The 25,505-nt window shown below is 40.4% G+C and overlaps 1 protein-coding gene across 1 annotated transcript in view; it reads left to right on the top strand.

Annotated features, from left to right (window-relative positions):
• The window catches only part of LOC133614311 (rho guanine nucleotide exchange factor TIAM1-like), a 91,883-nt gene extending 68,184 nt beyond the window's left edge, over positions 1–23,699 (top strand). Inside the window, exons 18-28 of the mRNA XM_061972163.1 lie at positions 8,661–8,729; positions 12,141–12,266; positions 12,345–12,453; positions 13,350–13,529; positions 13,596–13,714; positions 13,774–13,882; positions 14,668–14,726; positions 14,802–14,907; positions 18,501–18,588; positions 19,566–19,738; positions 21,158–23,699. Of these exons, the coding sequence (XP_061828147.1) occupies positions 8,661–8,729; positions 12,141–12,266; positions 12,345–12,453; positions 13,350–13,529; positions 13,596–13,714; positions 13,774–13,882; positions 14,668–14,726; positions 14,802–14,907; positions 18,501–18,588; positions 19,566–19,738; positions 21,158–21,540 (1,521 nt within the window). The 3' untranslated portion in view covers positions 21,541–23,699. The remainder of the gene's footprint in view (positions 1–8,660; positions 8,730–12,140; positions 12,267–12,344; positions 12,454–13,349; positions 13,530–13,595; positions 13,715–13,773; positions 13,883–14,667; positions 14,727–14,801; positions 14,908–18,500; positions 18,589–19,565; positions 19,739–21,157) is intronic.
• The last annotated feature ends 1,806 nt before the right edge of the window (positions 23,700–25,505 follow it).

Genomic DNA, 25,505 nt, shown 5'->3' with positions numbered 1-25,505 from the left:
CTGTGTGTCCGAGTGTTGGGAGTCTATAGAGGTCTCTAACGCCTGTGTGTCCGAGTGTTGGGAGTCTATAGAGGTCTCTAACGCCTGTGTGTCCGAGTGTTGGGAGTCTATAGAGGTCTCTAACGCCTGTGTGTCCGAGTGTTGTAGACGGGCAGCTCTGTGTGCGGTCTCTGACGCCTTTTGTCCGGAGTATGAAGGCACCTTTTTGTCACTAAAAAACCCCAAAAACCATGGAAATGTGAAATTATGAGATAAAAAGTCATATAATAAAAAGTCTAAATCATGAAATTATAAAGTCGCAAATATGAGATAAGAAAGTCCTCATTATGTATGGAAGCCTGCTTCTGCCACTAAAAAAAACAAACCCATGGGAAAGTCTGAATTATGAGATAAAAGTCATAAATATGAGCTAAAAAGTCCATCCATCCATCCATTTTCTACTGCTTATTCCCTTCGGGGTCGCTGGTAGCTGAGATAGCTAAAAAGTCAAAAGGGTGAATTAAGTAAGTTCAAATGTAGTAATAAAAAGTCATAATTATAAGATAACAGTCAAAAAGTAAAAATGTTGCAAAAAAAAATTCAGAATTATGAGATACGTGTCATAAATATGAGATACAAAGTCTAAATGATGAAATAAGAAAGTTAACATTTTGCAATAAAAAGTGAGAATTATGAGATAAAAGTCTTAAGTATGAGATAAAAAGTCCAAATGATGAAATAGGAAAATTTAAATTTAGCAATAAAAAGTCATAATTATGAGATAAAAGTCATAAATATGAGATAAAAAGTCAAAATGATCGAATAAAAAAGTTAAATTTTAGCAATAAAAAGTCAGAATTATGAAATAAGTCATAAATATGAAATAAAAAGTCAAAATGATGAAATAAGAAAATAAAATGTTTGCAAAAAGTCAGAATGATGAGATCAATGTCATAAATATGAGATAAAAGTAATAAATATGAAAACCATCCATCCATCCATCCATCTTCGTCCACTTATCCGAGGTCGGGTCGCGGGGGCAGCAGCCTAAGCAGGGAAGCCCAGACTTTCCTCTCCCCAGCCACTTGGTCCAGCTCCTCCCGGGGGATCCCGAGGTGTTCCCAGGCCAGCTGGGAGACATAGTCTTCCCAACGTGTCCTGGGTCTTCCCCGTGGCCTCCTACCGGTTGGACGTGCCCTAAACACCTCCCTAGGGAGGCGTTCGGGTGGCATCCTGACCAGATGCCCGAACCACCTCATCTGGCTCCTCTCCATGTGGAGGAGCAGCGGCTTTACTTTGATGACAGAGCTTCTCACCCTATCTCTAAGGGAGAGACCCACCACCCGTATGAGGAAACTCATTTGTACCCGTGATCTTGTCCTTTCGGTCATAACCCAAAGCTCATGACCATAGGTGAGGATGGGAACGTAGATCCACCGCTAAATTGAGAGCTTTGCCTTCCGGCTCAGCTCCTTCTTCACCACAACGGATCGACACAGCGTCCGCATTACTGAAGACGCCGCACCGATCCGCCTGTCCATCTCACCATCCACTCTTCCCTCACTCGTGAACAAGACTCCCAGGTACTTGAACTCCTTCACTTGGGGCAAGATCTCCTCCCCAACCCGGAGATGGCACTCCACCCTTTTCCGGGAGAGAACCATGGACTCGGACTTGGAGGTGCTGATTCTCATCCCAGTCGCTTCACACTCGGCTGCGAACCGATCCAGTGAGAGCTGAAGATCCTGGCCAGATGAAGCCATCAGGACCACATCATGTTTAAAAAGCAGAGACCTAATCCTGCAGCCACCAAACCAGATCCCCTCAACGCCTTGACTGCGCCTAGAAATTCTGTCCATAAAAGTTGAGAACAGAATGGGTGACAAAGGGCAGTCTTGGCGGAGTCCAAACCTCACTGGAAACGTGTCCGACTTACTGCTGGCAATGCACACCACCCTAATTATGAAATAAAAGTCATAAATATGAGATAAAAGTCATGAATATGAAATAAAAGTCATAAATATGAGATAAAAGTCATGAATATGAAATAAAAGTCATAAATATGAGATAAAAGTCATAAATATGAAATAAAAGTCATAAATATAAAATAAAAGTCATAAATATGAAATAAAAGTCATAAATATGACATAAAAGTCATAATTATGAAATAAAAGTCATAAATATGACAAGTCAGATTTATGAAATAAAAGTCATAAATATGAGATACAAGTCCTAATTATGAAATTAAAGTCATAAATATGAGATAAAAGTCTTACATTTGAGATAAAAATCATACATATGAGATAAATGTCATAAATATGAGATAAAAGTCATAATTATGAAATGAAAGTTATGATTATTAGATGAAGTAGAAATGATGAGAGAAGTCAAAACTGAGGTGACAGCAGGAGAAAATCATGTGACTGAGGTGAACACCTGTGCTTTATCAATATTCACCTCATCACCAAGTTGCAGAATGATCATCAACATCAATATTGATCTCATGTCAACATCACTAAGTTGCAGAATGATCATCAACATCAATATTGATCTCATGTCAACATCACTAAGTTGCAGAATGATCATCAACATCAATATTGATCTCATGTCAACATCACTAAGTTGCAGAATGATCATCAACATCAATATTGATCTCATGTCAACATCACTAAGTTGCAGAATGATCATCAACATCAATATTGATCTCATGTCAACATCACTAAGTTGCAGAATGATCATCAACATCAATATTGATCTCATGTCAACATCACTAAGTTGCAGAATGATCATCAACATCAATATTGATCTCATGTCAACATCACTAAGTTGCAGAATGATCATCAACATCAATATTGATCTCATGTCAACATCACTAAGTTGCAGAATGATCATCAACATCAATATTGATCTCATGTCAACATCACTAAGTTGCAGAATGATCATCAACATCAATATTGATCTCATGTCAACATCACTAAGTTGCAGAATGATCATCAACATCAATATTGATCTCATGTCAACATCACTAAGTTGCAGAATGATCATCAACATCAATATTGATCTCATGTCAACATCACTAAGTTGCAGAATGATCATCAACATCAATATTGATCTCATGTCAACATCACTAAGTTGCAGAATGATCATCAACATCAATATTGATCTCATGTCAACATCACTAAGTTGCAGAATGATCATCAACATCAATATTGATCTCATGTCAACATCACTAAGTTGCAGAATGATCATCAACATCAATATTGATCTCATGTCAACATCACTAAGTTGCAGAATGATCATCAACATCAATATTGATCTCATGTCAACATCACTAAGTTGCAGAATGATCATCAACATCAATATTGATCTCATGTCAACATCACTAAGTTGCAGAATGATCATCAACATCAATATTGATCTCATGTCAACATCACTAAGTTGCAGAATGATCATCAACATCAATATTGATCTCATGTCAACATCACTAAGTTGCAGAATGATCATCAACATCAATATTGATCTCATGTCAACATCACTAAGTTGCAGAATGATCATCAACATCAATATTGATCTCATGTCAACATCACTAAGTTGCAGAATGATCATCAACATCAATATTGATCTCATGTCAACATCACTAAGTTGCAGAATGATCATCAACATCAATATTGATCTCATGTCAACATCACTAAGTTGCAGAATGATCATCAACATCAATATTGATCTCATGTCAACATCACTAAGTTGCAGAATGATCATCAACATCAATATTGATCTCATGTCAACATCACTAAGTTGCAGAATGATCATCAACATCAATATTGATCTCATGTCAACATCACTAAGTTGCAGAATGATCATCAACATCAATATTGATCTCATGTCAACATCACTAAGTTGCAGAATGATCATCAACATCAATATTGATCTCATGTCAACATCACTAAGTTGCAGAATGATCATCAACATCAATATTGATCTCATGTCAACATCACTAAGTTGCAGAATGATCATCAACATCAATATTGATCTCATGTCAACATCACTAAGTTGCAGAATGATCATCAACATCAATATTGATCTCATGTCAACATCACTAAGTTGCAGAATGATCATCAACATCAATATTGATCTCATGTCAACATCACTAAGTTGCAGAATGATCATCAACATCAATATTGATCTCATGTCAACATCACTAAGTTGCAGAATGATCATCAACATCAATATTGATCTCATGTCAACATCACTAAGTTGCAGAATGATCATCAACATCAATATTGATCTCATGTCAACATCACTAAGTTGCAGAATGATCATCAACATCAATATTGATCTCATGTCAACATCACTAAGTTGCAGAATGATCATCAACATCAATATTGATCTCATGTCAACATCACTAAGTTGCAGAATGATCATCAACATCAATATTGATCTCATGTCAACATCACTAAGTTGCAGAATGATCATCAACATCAATATTGATCTCATGTCAACATCACTAAGTTGCAGAATGATCATCAACATCAATATTGATCTCATGTCAACATCACTAAGTTGCAGAATGATCATCAACATCAATATTGATCTCATGTCAACATCACTAAGTTGCAGAATGATCATCAACATCAATATTGATCTCATGTCAACATCACTAAGTTGCAGAATGATCATCAACATCAATATTGATCTCATGTCAACATCACTAAGTTGCAGAATGATCATCAACATCAATATTGATCTCATGTCAACATCACTAAGTTGCAGAATGATCATCAACATCAATATTGATCTCATGTCAACATCACTAAGTTGCAGAATGATCATCAACATCAATATTGATCTCATGTCAACATCACTAAGTTGCAGAATGATCATCAACATCAATATTGATCTCATGTCAACATCACTAAGTTGCAGAATGATCATCAACATCAATATTGATCTCATGTCAACATCACTAAGTTGCAGAATGATCATCAACATCAATATTGATCTCATGTCAACATCACTAAGTTGCAGAATGATCATCAACATCAATATTGATCTCATGTCAACATCACTAAGTTGCAGAATGATCATCAACATCAATATTGATCTCATGTCAACATCACTAAGTTGCAGAATGATCATCAACATCAATATTGATCTCATGTCAACATCACTAAGTTGCAGAATGATCATCAACATCAATATTGATCTCATGTCAACATCACTAAGTTGCAGAATGATCATCAACATCAATATTGATCTCATGTCAACATCACTAAGTTGCAGAATGATCATCAACATCAATATTGATCTCATGTCAACATCACTAAGTTGCAGAATGATCATCAACATCAATATTGATCTCATGTCAACATCACTAAGTTGCAGAATGATCATCAACATCAATATTGATCTCATGTCAACATCACTAAGTTGCAGAATGATCATCAACATCAATATTGATCTCATGTCAACATCACTAAGTTGCAGAATGATCATCAACATCAATATTGATCTCATGTCAACATCACTAAGTTGCAGAATGATCATCAACATCAATATTGATCTCATGTCAACATCACTAAGTTGCAGAATGATCATCAACATCAATATTGATCTCATGTCAACATCACTAAGTTGCAGAATGATCATCAACATCAATATTGATCTCATGTCAACATCACTAAGTTGCAGAATGATCATCAACATCAATATTGATCTCATGTCAACATCACTAAGTTGCAGAATGATCATCAACATCAATATTGATCTCATGTCAACATCACTAAGTTGCAGAATGATCATCAACATCAATATTGATCTCATGTCAACATCACTAAGTTGCAGAATGATCATCAACATCAATATTGATCTCATGTCAACATCACTAAGTTGCAGAATGATCATCAACATCAATATTGATCTCATGTCAACATCACTAAGTTGCAGAATGATCATCAACATCAATATTGATCTCATGTCAACATCACTAAGTTGCAGAATGATCATCAACATCAATATTGATCTCATGTCAACATCACTAAGTTGCAGAATGATCATCAACATCAATATTGATCTCATGTCAACATCACTAAGTTGCAGAATGATCATCAACATCAATATTGATCTCATGTCAACATCACTAAGTTGCAGAATGATCATCAACATCAATATTGATCTCATGTCAACATCACTAAGTTGCAGAATGATCATCAACATCAATATTGATCTCATGTCAACATCACTAAGTTGCAGAATGATCATCAACATCAATATTGATCTCATGTCAACATCACTAAGTTGCAGAATGATCATCAACATCAATATTGATCTCATGTCAACATCACTAAGTTGCAGAATGATCATCAACATCAATATTGATCTCATGTCAACATCACTAAGTTGCAGAATGATCATCAACATCAATATTGATCTCATGTCAACATCACTAAGTTGCAGAATGATCATCAACATCAATATTGATCTCATGTCAACATCACTAAGTTGCAGAATGATCATCAACATCAATATTGATCTCATGTCAACATCACTAAGTTGCAGAATGATCATCAACATCAATATTGATCTCATGTCAACATCACTAAGTTGCAGAATGATCATCAACATCAATATTGATCTCATGTCAACATCACTAAGTTGCAGAATGATCATCAACATCAATATTGATCTCATGTCAACATCACTAAGTTGCAGAATGATCATCAACATCAATATTGATCTCATGTCAACATCACTAAGTTGCAGAATGATCATCAACATCAATATTGATCTCATGTCAACATCACTAAGTTGCAGAATGATCATCAACATCAATATTGATCTCATGTCAACATCACTAAGTTGCAGAATGATCATCAACATCAATATTGATCTCATGTCAACATCACTAAGTTGCAGAATGATCATCAACATCAATATTGATCTCATGTCAACATCACTAAGTTGCAGAATGATCATCAACATCAATATTGATCTCATGTCAACATCACTAAGTTGCAGAATGATCATCAACATCAATATTGATCTCATGTCAACATCACTAAGTTGCAGAATGATCATCAACATCAATATTGATCTCATGTCAACATCACTAAGTTGCAGAATGATCATCAACATCAATATTGATCTCATGTCAACATCACTAAGTTGCAGAATGATCATCAACATCAATATTGATCTCATGTCAACATCACTAAGTTGCAGAATGATCATCAACATCAATATTGATCTCATGTCAACATCACTAAGTTGCAGAATGATCATCAACATCAATATTGATCTCATGTCAACATCACTAAGTTGCAGAATGATCATCAACATCAATATTGATCTCATGTCAACATCACTAAGTTGCAGAATGATCATCAACATCAATATTGATCTCATGTCAACATCACTAAGTTGCAGAATGATCATCAACATCAATATTGATCTCATGTCAACATCACTAAGTTGCAGAATGATCATCAACATCAATATTGATCTCATGTCAACATCACTAAGTTGCAGAATGATCATCAACATCAATATTGATCTCATGTCAACATCACTAAGTTGCAGAATGATCATCAACATCAATATTGATCTCATGTCAACATCACTAAGTTGCAGAATGATCATCAACATCAATATTGATCTCATGTCAACATCACTAAGTTGCAGAATGATCATCAACATCAATATTGATCTCATGTCAACATCACTAAGTTGCAGAATGATCATCAACATCAATATTGATCTCATGTCAACATCACTAAGTTGCAGAATGATCATCAACATCAATATTGCTCTCATGTCAACATCACTAAGTTGCAGAATGATCATCAACATCAATATTGATCTCATGTCAACATCACTAAGTTGCAGAATGATCATCAACATCAATATTGATCTCATGTCAACATCACTAAGTTGCAGAATGATCATCAACATCAATATTGATCTCATGTCAACATCACTAAGTTGCAGAATGATCATCAACATCAATATTGATCTCATGTCAACATCACTAAGTTGCAGAATGATCATCAACATCAATATTGATCTCATGTCAACATCACTAAGTTGCAGAATGATCATCAACATCAATATTGATCTCATGTCAACATCACTAAGTTGCAGAATGATCATCAACATCAATATTGATCTCATGTCAACATCACTAAGTTGCAGAATGATCATCAACATCAATATTGATCTCATGTCAACATCACTAAGTTGCAGAATGATCATCAACATCAATATTGATCTCATGTCAACATCACTAAGTTGCAGAATGATCATCAACATCAATATTGATCTCATGTCAACATCACTAAGTTGCAGAATGATCATCAACATCAATATTGATCTCATGTCAACATCACTAAGTTGCAGAATGATCATCAACATCAATATTGATCTCATGTCAACATCACTAAGTTGCAGAATGATCATCAACATCAATATTGATCTCATGTCAACATCACTAAGTTGCAGAATGATCATCAACATCAAAGGACAAATAAAAGTATCTTTTATAGCAGAATTTAACTTCCTTTCTGTTGGTCAAACAACTCATTATGCAAATGACACTTGATTAGGTACACCTACACACTCACTCCTCAGTTGTCATCTTTTATTTCTTTTCATTTCATTCTTTTTAGACTTCTCGCTTTTATTTGCAGGACCTCAACTGCCTGATTGGGAGATATTTGAGTCCGCTGCAGAAAGAGACCTTTCTCACTCAGGATGAGGTGAGTCAGATACACTGTGCACGCGCGTGTGTGAGTGTGTGTGTGTGTGTGTGTGTGTGTGTGTGTGTGTGTGTGTGTGTGTGTGTGTGTGTGTGAGTGTGTGTGTGTGTGTGTGTGTGTGTGTGTGTGTGTGTGTGTGTGTGTGTGTGTGTGTGTGTGTGTGTGTGTGTGTGTGTGTGTGTGTGTGCTCTGCAGTGCTGGAGCTGCTCCAAGTGTGTTACATAACGTCAGGATGGATGCTTTGTGTGAGGACAAGAGGCTGAATGATGAGAGGAGGACGCTTGATTTTGATGTCTTTTTTTAACGCCTGCATGTTGGACATTTATCTGCTGCGACTCTCATCCTGCTGCCATCTCACTTTAGGAGCATTTCTACATGAATTAATACTCCCTTCCCGGACTTGAGAGCGCAGCCACACCCACTAAATAGAAAAAAGATATATACATGTTCCCATACATTAGCTGCAGATATATTATACCTTGTGAAATGATTTATTAATATTCTGTAACTGTTTATTTACATATCTTAATTGTTTCCAAATGAAGCAATGCAGTATCTGTTAGTCTACAAAATAACATGTTTTTTCCCATTTGGTGGAAGATAACCGTATTTTCCAGACTACAAAGTGCCACACCCACTAAATTTGACAAGAAAATTTTTTTTTCCCATACATTAGCTTCCTCGGACTATAAGTCGCAGATATATCAATCAATCAATCAATCAATGTTTATTTATGTAGCCCTAAATCACAAGTGTCTCAAAGGGCTGCACAAGCCACAACCACGGTACAGAGCCCACATAAGGGCAAGGAAAAACTCACAACCCAGTGGGACGTTGATGTGAATGACTATGAGAAACCTTGGAGAGGACCGCATATGTGGGTAACCCCCCCCCCCCCAGTGGAGACCGAATGCAATGGACGTCAAGTGGGTCTGACATAATATTGTGAAAGTCCAGTCCATAGTGGATCTAACATAATAGTGAGAGTCCAGTCCATAGTGGATCCAACATAATAGTGTGAGAGTCCAGTCCATAGTGGATCTAACATAATAGTGAGAGTCCAGTCCATAGTGGATCTAACATAATAGTGAGAGTCCAGTCCATAGTGGATCTAACATAATAGTGAGAGTCCAGTCCATAGTGGATCCAACATAATAGTGAGAGTCCAGTCCATAGTGGATCTAACATAATAGTGAGAGTCCAGTCCATAGTGGATCTAACATAATAGTGTGAGAGTCCAGTCCATAGTGGGTCTAACATAATAGTGTGAGAGTCCAGTCCATAGTGGATCTAACATAATAGTGTGAGAGTCCAGTCCATAGTGGATCTAACATAATAGTGTGAGAGTCCAGTCCATAGTGGATCTAACATAATAGTGAGAGTCCAGTCCATGGTGGATCTAACATAATAGTGAGAGTCCAGTCCATAGTGGATCCAACATAATAGTGAAATGTTGTGAAATGAGTTATTTACACATAAATATTCTGTAAATGTTTATTTACATACCTTAATTGTTTCCAAACAGTGTCTGTAACAAGGCAGTAAAACGGCTGATCAAACAAAACAGAAGTCATGGTCATGGAGCCACTACCTGCGCAAGCTAGCTCTCCAATCGGCTAAACAGACTCAATATCTCCACGCTGACGTTTTGGTGGATTTACTGAGGAATTTGTGAAAGTGAAACAATACAAAAAGAATGTTTTTGTAAGTTAATAACACTAACACAGACACTTGTACACACGTTAGCATATTAGCTTATAACGCTAGCTTGGTTACATTATGATAGCAGGTACAAATATGCATGAAAACACTCCTACAGACATCACACATGGGACACTTTAGTAAGTAAGAATAGTTTTAGTTATATTGTAAAACTTACACACGTCGCTTGGAGTGATGAGTGATGAATCCATACGAGTACAAACGCTATGGAAGGCTAAAAGATAGGACAACACTAATTTACATTATGGCCGACAGCAAAGAAAAGAACAAACTAAATTGGCCGCACCGTTGTATAAGCCGCAGGGTTCAAAGTGTAGGAAAAAAGTAGCTGCATATAGTTTGGAATCTACAGTATTAGGAAACTTACTTTTTAGAGGGTTTATTGATAAAGCAACATTTTATTATATCAATGTTATGAAGTAAAAGGGCAGCAAACTCCTAAACTGTAAAATGTTATCACATTTTCTACACCAGCGTTTGCTAACAGTTAGCATGTTGGCCAGATAGTCAAGTAACAACAAATATGAGCTGACTGAGCAAATAAAACAACTCGCATGCTAACAGTATTTTGCTAACAATGGCATGCTTAGAGTTAGCATTAGTGAAATACCAAAATATGACACTAAGGCTTATACCTGCTAAATTAGCTAAAAAAAAGGCAGTATGCTAATATTAGCATGTTAAAATGCTACTGTAGCATGTGAAGTACACTGAGGCGTGTACCTGAAAACAATCCTTTCAATTGATTGAGGGGAATACTTACAAAATGAGTTTAAAAAAAGGTAGCATACTAACATTAGCATACTAACCGCTATCATTCGTCAAGTAACAAACTATTTGACGCTGAGGTGTATGTCAGTCATTTGCGGCCCCGAGCTAATTCTTTAGCGGCCTCTAGCTAATTCTTTAGCGGCCCGTGGTACAATTGTTTGCAAAAAATGCTAATTTTGACCGGTATAAACCTCGGCGTTAAATATTTGGTTACTTGACGAATGATACCTGTTAGCATGTTAGCTTTTTTTGTTGCTAATTTTGTCAAATAGAACGCTTTGACATCAAACAAAGCATGACGTAAAGTTATTCTTATTTTGGTATTTGATGCATGCTAATGTTAGCATCCTAGCATATTTTTCAGGTGCACACCTCAGAGTAAAAATATTATAGCACTTGACACGTTACAGTTAGCATTTTAGCATGCTAACACTAGCATGCTATCTTTTTTAGTAAATGTTGTAAGTATACACCGCAGTCATATTTTGGTACTTGATGAGTGCTAATGTTAGCATCTTAACATTTTCAACACATTTTGCAAGAACACACCTCAGAGTAATATATTTTGGTACTTGACACATTTTACAGTTAGCATTTTAGCATGCTAACATCAGCATGCTAGCTTTTTTAGTTAATTTTGTAAGTATACACCTCAGTGTCATAATTTGGTATTCTACTAATCTCAACTGTAAGCATACTAGCATAGCACTATTAGCATACCAGCTTTCTATCAAGCAGTTAGATCAGACACACCCCTGATCCAACTCAAACCTAATCAGACACACCCCTGATCTAACTCAAACCTGATCAGACACACCCCTGATCCAACTCAAACCTGATCAGACACACCCCTGATCTACCTCAAACCTGATCAGACACACCCCTGATCTACCTCAAACCTGCTTGTTGTTCTTCCAGCTGGATGTTCTCTTTGGGAATCTGCCAGAAATGTTGGAGTTCCAGGTGGAGTTCCTCAAGACCCTGGAGGACGGCACCAGACTGGTTCCAGATGTGGAGAAGCTGGAGAGAGTGGAGCAGTTTAAGGTGACGAGCAGTAAATAAAAGAAGGTTGATGAAACTCTTCCAGCTTTGTAATCTCTCCTTGCGTCCATCTTCTCCTAGAAAATCCTTTTCTCCCTGGGAGGATCCTTCCTGTACTACGCAGACCGCTTCAAGATCTACAGCGCTTTCTGTGCCAGCCACACCAAAGTCCCCAAGGTCCTGGTTAAAGGTGAGGGACACAAATATTTAGTTGTTCCCACGTATACTCCACAAATATTTAGTGGTTCCCACGTTATACTCCACAAATATTTAGTGGTTCCCACGTTATACTCCACAAATATTTAGTGGTTCCAACGTTATACTCCACAAATATTTAGTGGTTCCCACGTTATACTCCACAAATATTTAGTGGTTCCCACGTTATACTCCACAAATATTTAGTGGTTCCCACATTATACTCCACAAATATTTAGTGGTTCCCACGTTATACTCCACAAATATTTAGTGGTTCCCACGTTATACTCCACAAATATTTAGTGGTTCCAACGTTATACTCTACAAATATTTAGTGGTTCACACGTTATACTCCACAAATATTTAGTGGTTCCCACGTTATACTCCACAAATATTTAGTGGTTCCCACGTTATACTCTACAAATATTTAGTGGTTCACACGTTATACTCTACAAATATTTAGTGGTTCTCACGTTATACTCCACAAATATTTAGTGGTTCCCACGTTATACTCCACAAATATTTAGTGGTTCCCACGTTATACTCCACAAATATTTAGTGGTTCCAACGTTATACTCCACAAATATTTAGTGGTTCTCACGTTATACTCTACAAATATTTAGTGGTTCACACGTTATACTCCACAAATATTTAGTGGTTCCCACGTATACTCCACAAATATTTAGTGGTTCCCACGTATACTCCACAAATATTTAGTGGTTCCCACGTTATACTCCACAAATATTTAGTGGTTCTCACGTTATACTCTACAAATATTTAGTGGTTCACACGTTATACTCCACAAATATTTAGTGGTTCCCACGTTATACTCCAACAATCCTGCAGTGTGTTTACTTGCGTGTGATATCAAGTGCGATATGTGGTTGTCAGCCAAGAGCGATGGCGACTTCAAGGCCTTCCTGGACGAGCGCAACCCCAAGCAGCAGCACTCGTCCACACTGGAGTCGTACCTGATCAAGCCCATCCAGAGAGTGCTGAAGTATCCTCTCCTGCTCAAGGAACTGTACTCGCTCACTGACCCGGACAGCGAGGAGCATTACCACCTGGACGGTGAGGAGCGTGGCCGCCTCTGACGTCTGACGCCTGCACAACTAACCGTCCTCGCCTGTCCTCTAGTCGCCATGAAGGCCATGAACAAGGTGGCCAGCCACATCAACGAGATGCAGAAGATCCACGAGGAGTTCGGCGCCGTGTTCGACCAGCTCATCACCGAGCAGAGCACGGACAAGAAGGAGGTGAGCAAAAAGACGGATGAAAGAAAATAGGGATTGACTGATGACGTCATGACGGTCAGGTGGCGGACTTGTCCATGGGAGACCTGCTGCTGCACACCTGCGTGTCCTGGATCAACCCACCTGCTTCCTTGGGGAAGTGGAAGAAAGAACCCCCGGTGGCCACTTTTGGTATGACACGCTCACACCTGCTTGTTCTGGCACTTTTCAAATAATCAATATTTATTTGTCACTTTAGGAACAATCGATATTCATCACTTTTGGAATAATCAATATTTTTTTGTCTCTTTTGGAATAATCTATATTTATTCATCACTTTTGGAATAATCAATATTTATTTCTCTCTTTTGGAATAATCTATATGTATTTGTCACTTTAGGAATTATCAATTTTTATTTCTCTCTTTTGGAATAATCTATATTTATTCATCACTTTTGGAATAATCAATATTTATTTCTCTCTTTTGGAATAATCTATATGTATTTGTCACTTTAGGAATAATCAATATTTCCTTGTCTCTTTTCAAATAATCAATATTTTTTTGTCGCTTTAGGAATAATCAATATTTCCTTGTCTCTTTTGGAATAATCAATATTTCCTGGTCACTTTAGGAATAATCAATATATTTCCTTGTGACTTTAAGGAATAATCAATATATTTCCTTGTGACTTTAAGGAATAATCAATATATTTCCTTGTGACTTTAAGGAATAATCAATATATTTCCTTGTGACTTTAAGGAATAATCAATATATTTCCTTGTGACTTTCAGGAATAATCAATATATTTCCTTGTGACTTTCAGGAATAATCAATATATTTCCTTGTGACTTTAAGGAATAATCAATATATTTCCTTGTGACTTTAAGGAATAATCAATATATTTCCTTGTGACTTTCAGGAATAATCAATATATTTCCTTGTGACTTTAAGGAATAATCAATATATTTCCTTGCAGTCTTCAAGACAGCGGTGGTGTTCGTGTGCAAGGACGGCTCCAAACAGAAAAAGAAGATAGTGAGTATCTTCAAGTCCTCATTTCACAATAAAAGCTCTGAACTTGGAAGTGAATAAAGTTATTTTAACTTGAAGGGTGGCTCTCATCGAGCGTCGATGTCTTCCGAAGAAAAAGACGCCTTCCGATATCGTCACATGATCCCCACACACGCCCTGCAAGTGCGCGCGCTAGCTAACGCAGGTCAGTCATGTGACTTCTTGCATTGTGGTGGTCTGCAGTCATGTGACTTCTTGCATTGTGGTGGTCTGCAGTCATGTGACTTCTTGCATTGTGGTGGTCTGCAGTCATGTGACTTCTTGCATTGTGGTGGTCTGCAGTCATGTGACTTCTTGCATTGTGGTGGTCTGCAGTCATGTGACTTCTGGCATTGTGGTGGTCTGCAGTCATGTGACTTCTTGCATTGTGGTGGTCTGCAGTCATGTGACTTCTTGTATTGTGGTGGTCTGCAGTCATGGGACTTCTTGTATTGTGGTGGTCTGCAGTCATGTGACTTCTTGCATTGTGGTGGTCTGCAGTCATGTGACTTCTTGCATTGTGGTGGTCTGCAGTCATGTGACTTCTTGTATTGTGGTGGTCTGCAGTCATGTGACTTCTTGTATTGTGGTGGTCTGCAGTCATGTGACTTCTTGTATTGTGGTGGTCTGCAGTCATGTGACTTCTTGTATTGTGGTGGTCTGCAGTCATGTGACTTCTTGTATTGTGGTGGTCTGCAGTCATGTGACTTCTTGTATTGTGGTGGTCTGCAGTCATGTGACTTCTTGCATTGTGGTGGTCTGCAGTCATGTGACTTCTTGTATTGTGGTGGTCTGCAGTCATGTGACTTCTTGCATTGTGGTGGTCTGCAGTCATGTGACTTCTGGCATTGTGGTGGTCTGCAGTCATGTGACTTCTTGTATTGTGGTGGTCTGCAGTCATGTGACTTCTTGCATTGTGGTGGTCTGCAGTCATGTGACTTCTTGCATTGTGGTGGTCTGCAGTCATGTGACTTCTTGTATTGTGGTGGTCTGCAGTCATGTGACTTCTTGCATTGTGGTGGTCTGCAGTCATGTGACTTCTTGTATTGTGGTGGTCTGCAGTCATGTGACTTCTTGCATTGTGGTGGTCTGCAGTCATGTGACTTCTTGTATTGTGGTGGTCTGCAGTCATGTGACTTCTTGTATTGTGGTGGTCTGCAGTCATGTGACTTCTTGCATTGTGGTGGTCTGCAGTCATGTGACTTCTTGCATTGTGGTGGTCTGCAGTCATGTGACCTCTTGCATTGTGGTGGTCTGCAGTCATGTGACTTCTTGCATTGTGGTGGTCTGCAGTCATGTGACTTCTTGTATTGTGGTGGTCTGCAGTCATGTGACTTCTTGCATTGTGGTGGTCTGCAGTCATGTGACTTCTTGCATTGTGGTGGTCTGCAGTCATGTGACTTCTTGTATTGTGGTGGTCTGCAGTCATGTGACTTCTTGTATTGTGGTGGTCTGCAGTCATGTGACTTCTTGTATTGTGGTGGTCTGCAGTCATGTGACTTCTTGTATTGTGGTGGTCTGCAGTCATGTGACTTCTTGTATTGTGGTGGTCTGCAGTCATGTGACTTCTTGTATTGTGGTGGTCTGCAGTCATGTGACTTCTTGCATTGTGGTGGTCTGCAGTCATGTGACTTCTTGTATTGTGGTGGTCTGCAGTCATGTGACTTCTTGCATTGTGGTGGTCTGCAGTCATGTGACTTCTGGCATTGTGGTGGTCTGCAGTCATGTGACTTCTTGTATTGTGGTGGTCTGCAGTCATGTGACTTCTTGCATTGTGGTGGTCTGCAGTCATGTGACTTCTTGCATTGTGGTGGTCTGCAGTCATGTGACTTCTTGTATTGTGGTGGTCTGCAGTCATGTGACTTCTTGCATTGTGGTGGTCTGCAGTCATGTGACTTCTTGTATTGTGGTGGTCTGCAGTCATGTGACTTCTTGCATTGTGGTGGTCTGCAGTCATGTGACTTCTTGTATTGTGGTGGTCTGCAGTCATGTGACTTCTTGTATTGTGGTGGTCTGCAGTCATGTGACTTCTTGCATTGTGGTGGTCTGCAGTCATGTGACTTCTTGCATTGTGGTGGTCTGCAGTCATGTGACCTCTTGCATTGTGGTGGTCTGCAGTCATGTGACTTCTTGCATTGTGGTGGTCTGCAGTCATGTGACTTCTTGTATTGTGGTGGTCTGCAGTCATGTGACTTCTTGCATTGTGGTGGTCTGCAGTCATGTGACTTCTTGCATTGTGGTGGTCTGCAGTCATGTGACTTCTTGTATTGTGGTGGTCTGCAGTCATGTGACTTCTTGCATTGTGGTGGTCTGCAGTCATGTGACTTCTTGTATTGTGGTGGTCTGCAGTCATGTGACTTCTTGCATTGTGGTGGTCTGCAGTCATGTGACTTCTTGTATTGTGGTGGTCTGCAGTCATGTGACTTCTTGCATTGTGGTGGTCTGCAGTCATGTGACTTCTGGCATTGTGGTGGTCTGCAGTCATGTGACTTCTTGTATTGTGGTGGTCTGCAGTCATGTGACTTCTTGCATTGTGGTGGTCTGCAGTCATGTGACTTCTTGCATTGTGGTGGTCTGCAGTCATGTGACTTCTTGTATTGTGGTGGTCTGCAGTCATGTGACTTCTTGCATTGTGGTGGTCTGCAGTCATGTGACTTCTTGTATTGTGGTGGTCTGCAGTCATGTGACTTCTTGCATTGTGGTGGTCTGCAGTCATGTGACTTCTTGTATTGTGGTGGTCTGCAGTCATGTGACTTCTTGTATTGTGGTGGTCTGCAGTCATGTGACTTCTTGCATTGTGGTGGTCTGCAGTCATGTGACTTCTTGCATTGTGGTGGTCTGCAGTCATGTGACCTCTTGCATTGTGGTGGTCTGCAGTCATGTGACTTCTTGCATTGTGGTGGTCTGCAGTCATGTGACTTCTTGTATTGTGGTGGTCTGCAGTCATGTGACTTCTTGCATTGTGGTGGTCTGCAGTCATGTGACTTCTTGCATTGTGGTGGTCTGCAGTCATGTGACTTCTTGTATTGTGGTGGTCTGCAGTCATGTGACTTCTTGCATTGTGGTGGTCTGCAGTCATGTGACTTCTTGTATTGTGGTGGTCTGCAGTCATGTGACTTCTTGCATTGTGGTGGTCTGCAGTCATGTGACTTCTTGTATTGTGGTGGTCTGCAGTCATGTGACTTCTTGCATTGTGGTGGTCTGCAGTCATGTGACTTCTTGTATTGTGGTGGTCTGCAGTCATGTGACTTCTTGTATTGTGGTGGTCTGCAGCCATGTGACTTCTTGCATTGTGGTGGTCTGCAGTCATGTGACTTCTTGCATTGTGGTGGTCTGCAGTCATGTGACTTCTTGCATTGTGGTGGTCTGCAGTCATGTGACTTCTTGCATTGTGGTGGTCTGCAGTCATGTGACCTCTTGCATTGTGGTGGTCTGCAGTCATGTGACTTCTTGCATTGTGGTGGTCTGCAGTCATGTGACTTCTTGCATTGTGGTGGTCTGCAGTCATGTGACTTCTTGCATTGTGGTGGTCTGCAGTCATGTGACTTCTTGCATTGTGGTGGTCTGCAGTCATGTGACTTCTTGCATTGTGGTGGTCTGCAGTCATGTGACCTCTTGCATTGTGGTGGTCTGCAGTCATGTGACTTCTTGCATTGTGGTGGTCTGCAGTCATGTGACTTCTTGCATTGTGGTGGTCTGCAGTCATGTGACTTCTTGCATTGTGGTGGTCTGCAGTCATGTGACTTATTTTTCTCTCAGATGGCGAAGGAACGTCCGTGTGTGAGATCGTCCACACCAAGTCTGAATCTGAGGGAAGGCCAGAAAGAACATTCCAGCTGTGTTGTAGGTGAGGATCAAGCTATTTCACCACCATCTTGTGTCTCTCTTTACTGTCTCTCTTTAGCGTCTTCACCACCATCTTGTGTTCTCTTTAGTGTCTTTACCACCATTTTGTGTCCTCTTTAGCGTCTTTTACCACCATCTTCATTCCTCTTTAGCGTCTTTACCACCATTTTGTGTCCTCTATAGCGTCTTTTACCACCATCTTCAATTCTCCTTAGCCTCTTTACCACCATTTTGTGTCCTCTTTAGCGTCTTCACCACCATTTTGTGTCCTTTTTAGTGTCTTTACCACCATTTTGTGTCCTCTTTAGTGTCTTTACCACCATTTTGTGTTTTTTTAGTGTCTTTACCACCATCTCCATTCCTCCTCAGCGTCTTTAACACCATTTTGTGTCCTTTTTAGTGTCTTTACCACCATTTTGTGTCCTCTTTAGTGTCTTTACCACCATTGTGTGTCCTTTTTAGTGTCTTTACCACCATCTCCATTCCTCCTTAGCGTCTTTAGCGCCATCTTGTGTCCTCTTTAGCATCTTTAGCGCCATCTTTTGTCCTTTTTAGTGTCTTTATCACCATCTTGTGTCCTTTTTAGTGTCTTTATCACCATCTTGTGTCCACTTTAGCATCTTTAGCGCCATCTTTTGTCCTCTTCAGCATCTTTAGCTCCATCTTTTGTCCTTTTTAGTGTCTTTATCACCATCTTGTGTCCTCTTTAGTGTCTTTATCACCATCTGGTGTCCTCTTTAGTGTCTTTAGCTCCATCTTGTGTCCTCTTTAGCGTCTTTATCACCATCTTGTGTCCTCTTTAGTGTCTTTATCACCATCTTGTGTCCTCTTTAGTGTCTTTAGCTCCATCTTGTGTCCTCTTTAGCGTCTTTATCACCATCTTGTGTCGTCTTTAGCGTCTTTAGCGCCATCTTGTGTCCTCTTTAGCGCCATCTTGTGTCCTCTTTAGCGGCATGGTGCTAACGGTGTGTCCCTCAGCTCGGCAGAGAGCCGCAAGGACCTGCTGAAGACGGTGCACTCCATCCTGCGAGAGAAGCACCGGCGGCAGCTGCTGAAGACGGAGAGTCTTCCCCTCAGCCAGCAGTACGTGCCCTTCGGAGGGAAGCGTCTTTGTGCTCTGAAGGGCGCTCGGCCCGTCATCAACCGTGCAGGTGAGCTGCCTCAGCCTTGTCACACTAATACAGGTGCTGCTCATAAACACATGATTATGGGACTGTGTGGGAATGGAGCTTGTCCTTCCAACTGTGTACGGTAGATGGCTTCAGAAACAGCCCGTCTGCCAGAGTATAAGAAGACGCAGCAGCGCGGGACTTTTACATTCTGTTTCCCCAAAAAAGTGACCAGTGATTAATAACTTTTCTGGTCTTGGTTTTTTTTTTCAATAAGAATCCATTTTCAAAAAGATTTTCATAAAAAATGTTTCAAGATTGTTTCTTTTTTAATAAGAATCTTTTTGGAATTTGATTCTGAATAAAAACACGTTTTTGTTTTATTTAGAACAATCCATATTCAAAAAGCTATTTATTTAAAAAAAAATATACCTTTTTTTATAATACACTTTTAAAAAATGTATTGTTCGAAAAAAGAAATATTTAAATAAGATTTTTTTATTTTTATAATCACAATTCTTAAAAAAAATATAATAATCTTAAAAAAAATATTATTCTAAAAATCAGAATACATTTTCAAAATATTCTTATTAAAAAAAAATTACAATTTGAATTGATTTTTCTGAACGAGAAAAACATATTTGTAACTAGGAATTTAAAAAAAAGTAATGATTCTTTAGAAAATATATATATATATCACTGCAGCAAATCAAAGTGTATTCTTATTTTCTTACTTCCTAATGATGACATTATAGAACAAGTGAAAGGTCAGAAGTTTCAATGTAGATGAAAATATTTGATCATATTATGTCTCATATTGAGCAATATCATTTGATCACCTTATGTCTCACATTGAGCAACATCATTTGATCACCTTATGTCTCACATTGAGCAAAACCATTTGATCACCTTATGTCTCACATTAATCAATATATTTTTTTAAGGTTATGTCTCACATTGAGCAATATCATTTAATGAGGTTATGTCTCAAATTGAGCAATATCATTTGTTAAGGTTATGTCTCACATTGAGCAATATCATTTGTTAAGGTTATGTCTCACATTGAGCAATATCATTTAATGAGGTTATGTCTCACATTGAGCATGCTATATCATGTGATCATGTTATGTTTCACATTGAGCAATATCATTTGTTAAGGTTATGTCTCACATTGAGCAATATCATTTAATGAGGTTATGTCTCACATTGAGCATGCTATATCATGTGATCATGTTATGTTTCACATTGAGCAATATCATTTGTTAAGGTTATGTCTCACATTGAGCAATATCATTTGTTAAGGTTATGTCTCACATTGAGCAATATCATTTAATGAGGTTATGTCTCACATTGAGCATGCTATATCATATGATCAGGTTATGTCTCGCATGTAAGAAGAGTCAGTTTGCTGTCTTTAGGATGGAGTGGAAGCAAAAAGTTGTCATGTGATTGTCCCGGCAGCGTCGGCACCAACGCGGACGTTAGGACGCAGGAAGCTGGTGAGGAACCGCTTCACCATCGACACCGACATGGTTCTCGACGGCGAGCCCGAGCGGGACTCGGCCTCGCCTCAAGACGGCGAGCGAGCGCGGCAGACGTCAGAGGAGTCGGGCGACACGGACCGCTGGGTGGAGGAGCAGTTTGACCTGAAAGAGTACGAAGACCCCGACAAGGAGACGGACATCCTGAGCGACGAGGACGAGGAGCTAGCACGACGCTCGCGGGCGCCCGCCAGGACCGACCTGGAGGCTTCGCTGGCGCCGCTGTCTCTGGAGGGAAGCCGGGCAGCGGCCATGTTGGACCAGGACACGGGCGTGTGGGTGCGGCGGGAGCATCCGGCATGAAGCGCATCTTCTTGGCAACGAGCGATGAAACATCACGTAGAACTAATAATGGTACAATCACTTATGTTTGCACACTCGGGCGGCGCTCTCAGGCCACGCCTCTCTTGCCAAATGTTCGCCATTTGATTTCTTCTCGGCCTGGCTGATAAATCCATTTCATCCATTCATTTCACTTTCCAAAATCCATGTTTTTTTCTTTTCTTTAGACAGAGTCACACACACGGCTGGCAAAATATGGCTGACGCTAACGCAAACCAGACGTTTGCTCCAAAGAAAAGAAAAGTGTTGTCGGTGGTTTGGTTTTGCTGCAGCAGGCGTGGAACAAACGGCCTCACGCTGCAAACTTTGTCTGACCCGAAGCAGAATTGAAACTCTTTACCAGGGCCGATAAAAGTCCAACAGGAAAAAAGTCATTTTTATCTACACATTAATACTATACAAAACTGTATTTTCATTTACACAAATTCTTCATTTGAAAATGTTGTCACACATAGGGAGCTCTTTAATAACTATTTGATTTATTAATTTGAGCAAAATCAAGTTCAAGTACCTCGGAGTCTTGTTCACGAGTGGGGGAAGAGTGGATCGTGAGATCGACAGGCGGATCGGTGCGGCGTTTTCAGTAATGCGGACGCTGTATCGATCCGTTGTGGTGAAGAAGGAGCTGAGCCGGAAGGCAAAGCTCTCGATTTACCGGTCGATCTACGTTCCCATCCTCACCTATGGTCATGAGCTTTGGGTCATGACCGAAAGGACAAGATCACGGGTACAAGCGGCCCAAATGAGTTTCCTCCGCCGAGTGGCGGGGCTCTCCCTTAGAGATAGGGTGAGAAGCTCTGTCATCCGGGGGGAGCTCAAAGTAAAGCCGCTGCTCCTCCACATGGAGAGGAGCCAGATGAGGTGGTTCGGGCATCTGGTCAGGATGCCACCCGAACGCCTCCCTAGGAAGGTGTTTCGGGCACGTCCGACCGGTAGGAGGCCACGGGGAAGACCCAGGACACGCTGGGAAGACTATGTCTCCCGGCTGGCCTGGGAACGCCTCGGGATCCCCCGGGAGGAGCTGGACGAAGTGGCTGGGGAGAGGGAAGTCTGGGCTTCCCTGCTTAGGCTGCTGCCCCCGCGACCCGACCTCGGATAAGCGGAAGAAGATGGATGGATGGATGGAATTTGAGCAAAATCATCTCAGTAAATATGCCAGGATTATCAACACTAACTACAATTCATTTCTTTACTTATCTCAAATCCTTTTCAATCATTTTACCCTCCTGATTTAATATCTATTTCATTTATTTATTTGAGCAAAAGCATCTCAGTAAATATGCCAGGATGATCAACACTAGCTACAATTCATCTGTTTAATTTTTGCAAATAATTTTAAATTTCTATTTAATAAATACTTGATTTATTTATTTGAGCAAAAGCATCTGAGTAAATATGCCAGGATGATCAACACTAGCTACAATTCATCTGTTAACTTTTTTCAAATCATTTTCCACAACGTTGACTTTTTTAAACAATTTTACACAAAGTTCAAATGATATCTCTTCTGAAAAGAGCCCACTTTGTTCATTTGAATGTTGCTAAGATGCGATGTATGCAGTTTTTGATGAAATAAAAGTGAAACTAGTGTGAATGATGTCATTGGTATGAAGTGGTTTCTTTCAAAAGTAAGGGAATAAATAAAAAAGTATATATTTTTAGGCTGTAAATAATAGCAAGTTCTTGTCTGGCGTAGTTGACTCAAATATTTACTTTATTAGCCCGCTTTTGTTGCGTTCATGAGCGTATTTATGGTAACACTTTGTGTCAACACTTTGGGAATCAAACATAATCCTGTCGGACTTGAATATTCTTTCATGTTTCTCAGCCTTCCTTCCTTATAGTTAACTTTCTCGCGAGCGCCGCTGTCGAGGATTTGCACATGAGCTGTGAAAACGTGTCGAATGGTCTTCACGTTTTGTTTTTGTTTCATATTTATTGATTTGTAAATGTTTTTGTTAGCAAGAGTAATTGATTTTTTTTCTTTTTATAGACGCTCCAAATGTGCTGAAGCAATCACAGACGTGCAGTTTGTAGTCCAAATGTGCTTTGCTTTTCTTTTGTTACTGAAGTGTACATAGCACACTTATTGATAGCATAATAAAGACACTTGTTTCCTACCCAGGCTTTTGTGGACTTTTTTGCACTCAACACTTCATAAACTATAAAAGCCAAAAGCAGTGAAGTTGTCACGGTGTGTAAATGGTAAATAAAAAGAGAATACCGGTACAACAAATCCTTTTCAACTTAGGGTTAGGGGTTATAGGGTTAGGGTTGGGGTTAGGGATAAAGAAAGAGGGTTGGTTAGGGTTAGGTTTGTGGGTAGGTTTAGGCATAGAGAAAGGAAATGGTTAAGGTTAGGGAAGAGGTGGGGTGAGGGATATAAGGAAAATAAAGAAGGGAAGTAAAAAGGGAATGTACACGGTCCATCGACAATCCAACGGGCTCACACTCACACCTCATTTAACCCCCCGGATGTCTGGTGCCCAACTTGGTGACCCACAGGAGCTCCGCCCTGTGACGTTGGGCGAGGCTCCATTTGGGATCCATCTCAATGACAGTCGCCCGGACAAAGTGCTCAACCGGTTGAGTGTAGGTATTTTTGTGTCTAACGATGTTGTACTTGTGTTGGGCGAATCTCCTAGCTAAGGTATTGCCCGTCTCGCCCACGTACATATCGCCACATCCTTGACACCGACTCACGTACACACAGTTCCGGGTGTGTCGGCCACCACGGCACAACGGCTGGAAAACCTTGCAGTTGTGGGGGTTCACCAACCATGGTGAGTGGTGGACAAGGGTGTCCCTCCGAGTGGCGGGCGGGTCTCTCAATGAGCTGACCCTGGCCCTGACCAGCAGATCATTCAAGTTGGGGTTCTTACGGTAGGCCGGCACCACGTAGCGCCCCGGCAGCCTCCCACTACTCTCCACGAAGGTCCGGAAGTTGTTTTTGACCTTCCTGGTGACCCGTACGGCCGAGGGAGAGTAGGTGGTGTTCAGATCTGTCCCAGGGGGAGGCCCCTTCGGGTCCAAGAAGATCCTCAACTGCCGTCTGAGGAAGGACCTGGAGTAGCCCCTCCCCTTAAGGGCAAAAAAGAGAGTTCTCGAGGCCGTCAGGAAGTCCTCCCTTCTGGTGCAGACACGATGAAACCTCAACAATTGGGATTTCACCAACCCCGCAAAGGTGTGCTTGGGGTGGAAGCTGCTTTTGTAGAGGAGCGCGTGGGTGTCGGTCTCCTTGAAGAACACCCTGATGTCCAAGTGTTGCGTGTTGACTCTTGAATGTCGTGGTGTCCAAAAAGTCGACGGATGTGCTGCTCGTGGTCGACTTAGATTTAGATTTAGATTTAATGGTCCCCTTGGGGAAATTCTTGATGGTAATATTTTTATTGTGAGTGTTCAGCGCGTTTAAGAACACGCTGAACTCCTCACTGGAATGGGTCCAGACACCCCAGATGTCATCCAGGTACCGGAAGTAGTGGAGAGGACGTTTTGGGCAGGCGGCCAAGGCAGAGGTCTCCCACTCTGCCATAAAAATGTTGGCATACGCTGGCGCAAATTTCTTGCCCATAGCAGTGCCCTTAATTTGGAGGTAGAAACGACCATCGAACTCAAAATCGTTTCTCCTCAAATTAATTTCGAGAAGCTGCAAGAGCTCCTTTTCGGGCCTGCTGACGTCACGGTGCCTGCGGAAGACATTTTTGACAGCCTGATGTCAATGTTTGTATGCAGGCTGTCAATGTCGATGGTAAACAAGATGGCATCTGGGGGAATGCAAACATTCTTGATTTGATCCATAAAATCCTAAATATCCCTGAGGTCGCTGTCGTGCAGAACGGAGAGCGGCGTTAAAAAATGGTCGATGAACTCTGCCGTTCTGTACGTCTCGCTGCCGCAGTCAGACACAATGAGTCGGCCCGGAGGGA

Source organism: Nerophis lumbriciformis, linkage group LG17, assembly GCF_033978685.3.
Source record: "Nerophis lumbriciformis linkage group LG17, RoL_Nlum_v2.1, whole genome shotgun sequence".
Classification (NCBI taxonomy): domain Eukaryota; kingdom Metazoa; phylum Chordata; class Actinopteri; order Syngnathiformes; family Syngnathidae; genus Nerophis; species Nerophis lumbriciformis.
The sequence above is the reverse complement of the archived record's forward strand: the minus strand, read 5'-3'. Positions and strand labels throughout refer to the sequence as shown.